We start from the raw sequence: 10,246 nt of genomic DNA, 5'->3' as shown, positions 1-10,246 counted from the left end.
GTGCTAATGAATACACACTACCCACTACCCTAACTGTTTTTCTCCTTGAAGCCATAAATATGACCACTTGCAAAAGACAAAGAAATCACTTACAATCCATCACATTAAAAACATCAAAGCTACCATGTAGCAGCTGATATCCCCTCTGCAGCAGGGCCTGATCCTATGTCAGTGAAGCACAGAATGGTGGAGGTTGGAAGGGACCTCTGGAGATGATCTACTCCAACCCCCTGCCAGAGCAGGGTCACCCAGAGCAGGCTGCACAGGAACGCGTCCAGCCAGGTTTTGAGTATCTCCAGAGATGGAGATTCCACCACCTCCCTGGGTCAACCTGTTCTAGGGAGTCAGTGGGAATTTTGTCATTCATTTTAACAGACATCAAAATCAAGCACTTGGATCAGAAACAAACTAATGACCAGGTCCCGCAAATTATTTCTGTACAAGGGCACCAGAGAGTTTATTATTTGCTTCTACTATCCTTTCTGATTTAATGAACCCCCAAATGAAGTAAATCAAGATTGTACTTATCAACTCAGGGCTTCCCTATGAATTCTTTCTACCTTCTGTCCTAGCAGCTAGTGAGACAGAATGAAGAAAACCCCAAAACTGTATGAGCAGAACAAGTCCTTGCTCTTTTAAGTTTTGCATTTAAGATTATGAGTAATATTTTCAGTAGTACCCTGTGATTTTAGGTGCTCATTTTAGAACATTTGGAATGAATCACATTGTCTAGGAGGAGAGAGGAAAAGTGCTATCATTTTCCAATAAAACTGAGGCCTTTAAGGAGAGCTCTCAGATCCAGTAATTCAAAATCAGATGACATTCAAAATAATGAGTAACTCTGAAAATCTTTTTTTAAATGTGATTCATTTTTATAAAAAGAACATGAGAAAAATACTGTACCAAAAAGACTACTTATTGTTTGTATTCAAATACCAATTTCAGTTCCTAGTTTGCGTCTGACATACTTTTCCCAGTTTCCTGTCATGCTAAAGCACGTCATCCAAATATATGCCTGTCTGTTCCTTCCTGGAGAACTCCTGAAAGGTAACGCCCAGGTAAGACACCGGCTGAGCACTTCCCAGTTCCCCCAGCCTGCAAGACCTTACAAAACTCTTTCACCGTCTCAAACACTCCCTACAAGCACTTGGAATAAACACCACCACTAATAATTTGGTTTGTGTATGCACACATTTGCCCAAGTATCATGAAAGTAAGGCAGACTAAGCCAGAGAGGGGAAGCAAGAGATCTTGCTGCATTCCGCAAAAACCCTGACGCTGGCAATGATCCTGCTAGATTCAGACTTAGGACAGGTCCTCCGTGGAAGAGCTCCTCTTCGCAGATCACCAGTGTTAGATAAAAACAGCCACACATGGGAGATTTTGTGTTTTTCACAGGACACTACTAAGTACAGTTCCGTCATCCATACATCCATCCACCCATGCATACCTCCACATTTACTGTGGGAGAATAAATATAGATGATTTATTCACAGATAAGTTCTCTACTGATGAAAAAAAAAGAAAGAAAAAATTAAAAAAAACAATCCCCCTCTGAAAGGAATAATTCATCCTATGACAAAGACCAGTGAAATACAAACTTAATGCCTTACATTCACTACCCTGTAGAACACTGGTCATTTATCAGATTACTTTCCAGTGTCTTACTGTCCTGTCATCATTTTATTCTTTCTGCTACAAAACTTACAATTTATCTAATCTATCTGCATTGGAAATCTACGTAAAATTTACAATGGTCACAACTGTGTATCTGAGAACTTTTCATAGAAAAAATGTCGCAAAATATTATGTTTTAAAACTAACTGTATTTCCTCCTAATATGAAAGCTATGAGACATAACATGAAAAAAATGGTTTTTCATGTATCTTGATAAAATAAACATTTTGCTCTAGATAGAATAGTACTTTGGTGGACATGACAGTGTTACAAAATTAGTGTTTAATGGCTCATTTAAATATTGTAGTGCTGTCAGTACCTTGGATCTTAATGCTACTTAAAACCATTTAAGACATCTACTATTTCTATCACATGAAATTAAAGACGACGTTTCCAAGCTCACTTTCCAAGATGACTACGCAGCTTTAAACATAGCCACTCCAAAAAAGAAAGACTGGAACAAAAGGGAATGAACACAGTAGGTATAAATATAATTTGTCTTCTAAAAACAAGTTCTTGAACCTTGTATCATTCATGTGATTTTTTTAAAATAAACAGGGAACACTCCGTTAAAAAAAAATTATGTACTCATTCTACGCAGCCATTCAGGAAATCTTACTGTATTAATGACATACCAATTTCATAACTTTATTCACAATGAACATACAGGAATACCTCATCCAAGAAAAGCTCTTTGTTTCACCATAATTAAGTTCTTTCAGAAAGCATCCCGTGAAGAAAATATGCACCTTGCTGTGGGTTCTCCCCACCTCCATCTATACAGTAGGATTAACAGCAGGTTACAGATGGTGCAGAAAAGATGCTTAACAAACTAGACTTCAGTTAACAGTTCTGCTCATCAGAATCATTGTATTGTACATAAGCATCTGCGAGCTATCAACAACTAAAAGCTTTTGCAGTTCTAGTATTCAGACTCCTAACAGAAGTTTTTTAAAAAAATAAATCTAAGATACATAGTGCATCAACACAGATACTGTAAAAAGCTTCCCCATCATTACAATACAAGTCTTCGTGAGATACTGAATATCCTACTGAATAGTGCTAGGGAACTCTAAGAAGAAACCCAGCAACTGTCAGGAGCTTCCTGCAAGACTGCAACATCAATTTAAGATATAGAACAACAATATAATGCAGACGAGATGGTAAGGTCTAGTGTGAATCATTAGGTACAGCATTAGCCTGTGGGTAGATATAAAACACTATGCTAGACAAAAAAAATTAAAAGCCAGTTATTACATGTTTAGCATTTATGGTGTTTCTTTTAAATCAATAATTATAAATTGTAAAAATGTACCCTAATTCACTACAATAGGCTATGCCCTGAGAAGTAACATTACACACTAAGAAAAAGCCACTAGAAAGTGTCAGGTCTATAATTCAAAAGCATAAACTGTCTACAAAGAATTTCTTGGAAGCACATATTTCCTCCATTTTTCAGCAATACATTGCTTCTTCAGAGGAAAAGACTAATGAAAGTTTATGCTAATTCTAGTTTTCCCCAACTTTAACCACAAGATTTTTATTTTTCCTTTTCTCCTTGTAAACTCTCCTGGGGAAACTAGATGGCTTCATAGATAAAGCTCTTGCTTTTCACCTCTGAAAGAGGATGTAGGCCTAGCATGAGGTTCTGAAAAAACTGAGCCTGATGAGCTCCACTTAAGGATATCAATCAGAGCACTTTTGGGAGGTAGTCAGGGTTATCTAAACACAAAATGAGGCCACCTCACCAATGCTTTGCTACATTCTTCTTTGCTGGTTGGAAGAACAGAGAAGAGGCTGGGAAGGAAACACACCTCTAAGGACATGGTAAAAAAAGAAGGAAAATTATCTTAGACAGAGACACTGAACTTTCTTTGAAAATAACTTGAATGGCAAGTGTACTTGAGAATAGGTGAGTTACCCTCTTTCCTTTATATGTGACATTAATAAAACAGTAAGATCTAATTGTAAAGACCTCTCATCACCAAATGAGCACAGGACAAACATGCATTTAAGAGTCACATCTACATTTCACTTCACTGCTTCTTTTTCCAAAATTGCTCCAAAAGATACAACTCAGGAGTTGTGGGGTTCCCACCCCCACCCCCCTCCCCCGGCAAGTGCAACATTTCGCTTCCTACTAAATTAAAAAAAACCCTAAGGAACATTCTTCCCCCACAGAAGGCAAAACAAAACTAAACAACCAACCTTGTCCAAAAATTCAATCTTCAAGTCTCTGAAGACTCAGCACTCAAATTATTCTCTGGTAGTCACGATTTGTTAATTGTATCACATGTCATTCTGACAAAGTATGCTTATTGAGCCTGGCTATGCAGACAAGCCTTTCCAAAACCCCTCCTTTCTGCTCATCAATATTATACAGTACTGTTTTAAAAATTAACTAATTATCCACTTAGGAAAAAACTCACTCCTGTCCATAAAGACTAGCTACACATTCTAATTAAGCAGCACTAACACAAAACTGGAAATGCCAAAAATTTTGATTATAAGACAGAATCTAAGCTTTCTCACTATATTACCACTTTGCTTATTTGTCTTAAAATAAGTTCTATATAAGGTAATTAATCAAACAGACAACTTACTTTATCCCCTATTCAAACGACACAAGGATTTGTTGCATAAAAATATGCAAGAAGTCAACAAAACACTAATATGTAGGCATGAGTAGATTAACAAATATTAATCACAGCAGCAGAGCAATATGTTCCAATAATAACTTTATACAAGTTTGTTATTGTAGCTATCTTTAATGCTGCATGTGTTGCTCCAGTAACTGTAACACAATATAAATCAAATGCCAATGAAATAACAGTTAATGTATTTAGCAGCAGAGAATTCAACCCCTTAAAAATGTGATTCCTTCCAATTTCTGTAGTTTCAAATTACATTTGTTCCTCAAAACCCTTTGTTTCTAGTACAAAGAAATTTCTACAAAGACTAATCCAGTGAACAAAAAGAATTTGCATCAATTTAAATAACACATACTACAGCAGAAGATAAAATCAGTAAAGATGCTTAACCTTATATGAAGACGTTTAGGGATGTACAAGGTTTGATTTTATATTTGAAGGACCTTCAGAGAACAAGAGCCTTGTATTCTGCAGCTTCTGCTGGACATTTTATCTGCAAGAATGTTCACCGACTACATTATAATTCTCTGACTCTCGAACAGTAAACAACTAAAACACATTACTTAAAGTAGCTGTACTCTGTAACCTTTAGGTATATGAAGTACCCATGGCCTGAAGCCACTTTTCTTTTCCAAGCAGTAATACTGAATGGTTAGACAGGTACATTCCAAAGATCATAGTTCCAGAACATCACACAGTTGTGAGCTTAATGCAGTTTGTTGGAGGTATCTCTTCAATCATTTCATGTAAGAGGCTTCAGGACATTGACAGCTTCAAGTAATTTAGTTATACTTTTTCTTCTTTCATGTAATTTATATTGTTACCATGAAAGAGTTAAAGCTTGATTTTGACAGCTTATTGTTTGCATTTCTTTCAAAGGAGAAGATACGACTTGTTTCAATTTCACTTTTATTGTTTAGCTTTCGGTGTGGCAGAGCCTGGCCAGCAAACATTTCTAAATATAACTATTCTCACTGGATTAAAAAAAAATAAAAAGGAGAATATTTCCACCAGGTATAGGCTTTAAAACCCCACACTTAAAAGTCGTACTATAGCCATCAGTGTTTTGTAAAACTAACAAAAGTATCAGCACCATCTCTGATTAGAGCTCTCGGAACATTTTCCAAGTATGAAAATAAAATGCAACTCTGTTCAGTTACATAGGACCAAATCTTGCGTTCCTACAAGCATGCATAACTCATGCTGACATGAATAGGAACTGCACACGTTATGAGGGCAGCTGTTTGATCTTAAGTGTTTGTGATGGAAAGATTGTCAAATTCAATAGCACAGTACTTCCACAATATAGCTCTAAGAAAGCCAACTAAGACTCCAGGTTATAGTGGGGAAGAAATACATAATGGGTTTCCAGTCAGATTTCAATATAAATCTTTTCCTCTAAAAACGTCAATCATTCCAGTGCAAGAAGAGATCATCTCTTCGCTTCCACAGTTCAAGAAATATTTCTTATCAAGCTCCCCCTTCCCAGTCTGCTCCTGCCACTAATATTTTTCTCATGAACAGGTAATTTTTGCCAAGGTAAACAGAACACACAACTGTGTTACTAACTGTCTAAATAATCTAGATCCTTAATACGTTGCCAGCTGACTTCACACTTTCCGGGTTCATACTAGTCATTAATAGGATACTGTTAATCAAGCTGACCCAGGCTACTACACATGCTTTAATGTATCTTTCATACTCAAAAAACATCAGGTCCTTGGGGATGGGTAAAAGTTCTTGCTCAATTCAAGTTCTTAAGTTCAGACTCTGGTTTGTCAGAGGTCAAAGAGAACATCTTATGACGAAATTATGCTCTCTAGCCATTCCCACACTTCCTTCACACATCGATTACATTCTTCTGCAAGTGAAACCATCAACCAAGACAGCATCCTAGAGCACCTCAAAACAAATGGCCATGTATTATGTCCCTATCTATATTGAGGCAGGTGTGCATGCCCATTGAGACAAAGCTTTGCCATGGAGATGCTCAAGCCTAGGTCAGTCTTATCTAGGTACTGTGAACAGAAGAGTGTACATTTAGAAATATCTCTCTTAGCTACTCTGTGCCTGAAATGAGTTATGAACACACCCTCTGAGACCAGAGGTGGTCTACTTTCATTTTGAAATGCAAAAGTAATCCCCATCCATCAAATTATTTAGAACTCCTGGAATTCCACATATTTTGTGTGCTTTTTTTCTTTCCAATTGATACCTTTTGAGCAGGCTACCTGTTTTTTTTCTCCCTCATTGTTGCTCTCTGCCCAACAGAAACAGCAGCTTGCAACTTATCACAGTCAGGAGGCACTTTGGGCAGGAGAAATATACAGCAATTTTGGCGAAGACTCTAGCTTGAAAATCTAATCCCCTCAGTGAATAGTCCATTTGGAACAGAGGCAATGTTGCAATTGTACGAACTTCTAGAGTTGTACAATGTTTCTCCTCTGGGTCTTTGGACCAGCACAACTCCATTAGTGTAAAAAAATCCCTTATATAGACAAGTTCTAAGGAAATGACAAAATAAACTATTTATGTTTAATTTCACTGGAACAGAAATGTGTTTCAAATTCCCTTAAAATTTACAGTTATGTAAACAGAAATATATGGTTAGAGAAGTGCTCTTACAAAAGAGTCAAAAGAAAAAAACCCAGACTGAAGCTCTGCAAAAGCACAAAAGTGAAGAGACAGCTCCCTCCTGCTGTTTGTTGGTTTGGGTTTTTTGTTGTTGTTGGGGTTTTTTAATTGTAAAGTCTCAATAATCAATCAGAATTACTTTTTACTCCATCCTCTATTGGACTTACATGGTCTTGGTTAAGTACAAGTTACCAACACGTGATCTAGCAGGCTGAGATTCTGTAGTGTACATAATACCTTCAGAAACGCGTATGAAGTGTCATTAATTCTGGATTGTTGAGATAAAATAAATAAATAAATACCAAGTAGGAAACAAAGGTAAAGTAGGCTGTTCTAAGAAAAGTCTTTCCAAACATAGCTCTGACTGTGAATGTGAACGTGTGTGTTTGAACTACTTTCTGTCACATTTTCCTGTATCTGCTTTTCAGGATCTTAACTTCATAGACTTTCCTGTCAAACTCATGTGACAACTAATAAGCAAACAAAAGCCAGTCACAATAGTAAAAGGCATAGCTCCAATAATGTTACTGGAGCCTTGAGAAAGAGACGCTGCAGTCTGGTGTTCTACCAAAGGCTGCTAATACAAAAGTAATAGTACTCACCGAATGTAGTCTGAATCCAATACAGTATTAGCAAGATGCCACTATAGTAAAGAGGAACAACCTGGAAACAGGTTTAGCTGATACTGACAGATCCTCCTATTCTTTTTCCAGACACTCTGTTTCAAAAGCTTTTCAGACTTCTTTTTTCTTTTTTTTTTTTTTTTTTAAAAGCCAAATGTTTCAGAGTCCACCTTAATGCAGAAGTTAAAAAGTAAGAAAATGACATGGTAGGAAGCTGACAAAGGGTGATTTCTTAAAAAGATTAAAGAACAAACTGGATTTGCTTAATAAAAAGGTATGCCAGTTCTTGAATAAATAAAGTGACAGACTTCTACTCTGAATATGAACTTTAGGACTGACCATTGAAAGAGTGAGAAACACATGGTTAGTTAACACTTGCAACCAAGACATGCATTTGTGTCTGAAAACAGAATATTGCACTAAAAGAAGAACCCTGAAGGCTTTAAACTCTTCCATCACTGACCTAAAAAAGTAACTAACCATTTCCTATAAGCAGTAGCAAACCTGGCTTGGTCTGCATCCCTGCAAGTTGATAATACTTTATCAATGAACTGGTATTCCATTTCTGGACCAAGAGAGTCCTGCATAGGGGCACGCTTCAGGCGTTTTGTTTCTTGAGTATAACCTTGTTTGCTGCTGGATTCATTCAAACCATCAACATCCATAGCTTGTGCCATGTGACTTGTTGCAGAACTGTGGTGGGAATTATTCAGAGTTTCGTCACTGCTGTCCACAGATGATACCACTGCGCTCAGAAGAGGAATTTTGTTGCTCAGGTGGTGCTGAAGGTAGAACACACGCCTTCTTCAGAGGAAAAGGAAGGAAGAAAAAAAAGAAAAGGGGAAAACAAAAAAAGTCATGCACTGAAAATAGTCTGCTGTTGCTACTAAACTGCTTCAGTTCATTTGCTGTCCTACCAGATTCCCCCACAGACAGACACAAAATCTGACGTTACTGCTCTCACACTACAAATAAGGGCTCAGTGTCACTTTGGCAAATCTGCTGTTCCCTAGTCAGGCACATACATCCAGCTAACAAAGCAGAGGTTTTCTGCAGCTGATCCATCTTTTGCCTATCTTTTGCTCAACTTTTGCCCTTTAAACATTTAACGTGTGAGGAGGCTGACCAACAGTATCTTGTGTCTCTTGCATAAACTGTAAGGACAAGTGAAGCCTACATCAACAAGATACTTAAACCCAATCAAATTTTCCATTCAATAGCTCTGATTATGCTCTGGAACAATTTCCAAAGGCTTAAGACATGGTAGCTTAGAAATCTTTTATTGAGTGATACCTTTGAAAAGCAGAACAACAATCTGTCTGGAAACACCAGGCAAATAACAATACACACATCAGAAGGACACTCTTTTGACCAAGTCCTCTTACCTATGACACCACAAGGTTTCATGCCCTGGGTAAGTATCAATCAGTTCAGTGCAGAGCTCCAACTCTTCCTCTAAATGGCGGGGGAGATCCACACTCTGCTCCTCTGCACAGGCAGCTTCTGCCCCTGCACTCTCCTCCTCCTTTTGAAGGCTAGGGTTTTGCTCATTTCCCAATTGATTTTGTACCAGTACATTGTTGTCAGTCACTGTTCTGCCTATCAAGGACTTGAGTAAGAACTGGCGGTAGTGAAATCCACTGTGGTCTGAGACATGCATGGATACCCAATATTTAGTGGATGAAAGTTCATCGAGGAGAACCTGAAACAAAGAGCAGCAACAGTTATCAATCAATATAAAGAAGGAATTTACCACCACTGTATCTGTATTAAAGTAATATCTCCTCTAGGGATTTCAGACACTGTGGTAACAGTTTAAGAACACACACACAGAAAAATGAAATAATCACTGAACCTTTTCCACTGTATGCTGACAAGTATCTTGACATTCCTGCACAAGAGACATTATACTTGTTCCAAACTCTGAAAAGGTAGGTAGCTCAGAAACCTTCTCTTAATTCTGAATGGTTTTAAATCTTCAAAATTTATTTCTAGGAAGACAGGTGAGTGTGGCTACTGGGCAAAGCTTCTTTTACTTTACTTTCTCTGTTAGAGCTAATGGTTCTATTTCTTTAAAGGCTTTAATCTCTTTCCTCACATTGCTCCTCCTCTGGAATTTAAACTCTCCAAAGAGATCAAAACTACCTTTTTCATTTACTTCTAAAGACTTTGGATATAATCTTAGTGGTATATTCTTCGTTTTAATCTCTTTTTCTAGGCTACCTATGTCACTTAACAGGACTAGCTGATGCAAAGCAATTTTCATAGGCACAAGTCTTTCCTTTTTCTCCTGCAGCACAAGCAGCACAGCCACCCACAAAGAAGAACATGGAAATGCGCAAGGCTAGTTATACAACTTTTTGTGGTGCATCTGTTCTAAAAGACGTTAGAGCAAATACAAACGATGTAAATAGCGTCTTTTACCTGAGATACTCACCATGCTTTTTAAGGCCTTGGCAAGAGACACCAGCATTGTCTTCCTTTTACAGATCAGCAAACTGAAGGGCACTACTGAAGAACAGCCCACACATGGGATTCTTAAGGAGGCTGAAACTCACTATCTCCAGTTCTGCACTTTAAACCACAAGATCACTTCTCTCTTAGCAGAACTGAGCTTACTCTTTTAAATTTTTGAATATTAAAATTTAACAGCATAATGAG

At 37.5% G+C, this 10,246-nt stretch overlaps 1 protein-coding gene across 1 annotated transcript in view; it reads right to left on the bottom strand.

Moving 5' to 3' along the window:
- Window positions 1-4,425: 4,425 nt before the first annotated feature.
- Window positions 4,426-10,246, bottom strand: part of PTAR1 (protein prenyltransferase alpha subunit repeat containing 1) — a 34,579-nt gene continuing 28,758 nt past the window's right edge. Inside the window, exons 6-7 of the mRNA XM_054184681.1 lie at window positions 8,971-9,287; window positions 4,426-8,389 (exon numbers count right to left, since the gene is read on the bottom strand). Of these exons, the coding sequence (XP_054040656.1) occupies window positions 8,041-8,389; window positions 8,971-9,287 (666 nt within the window). The 3' untranslated portion in view covers window positions 4,426-8,040. The remainder of the gene's footprint in view (window positions 8,390-8,970; window positions 9,288-10,246) is intronic.

The sequence above is a fragment of the Rissa tridactyla genome, chromosome Z (assembly GCF_028500815.1).
Source record: "Rissa tridactyla isolate bRisTri1 chromosome Z, bRisTri1.patW.cur.20221130, whole genome shotgun sequence".
NCBI classification, from domain to species: Eukaryota; Metazoa; Chordata; class Aves; order Charadriiformes; family Laridae; genus Rissa; species Rissa tridactyla.
Note: the sequence above shows the minus strand (reverse complement) of the source record. Positions and strands in the feature narration are given on the sequence as shown.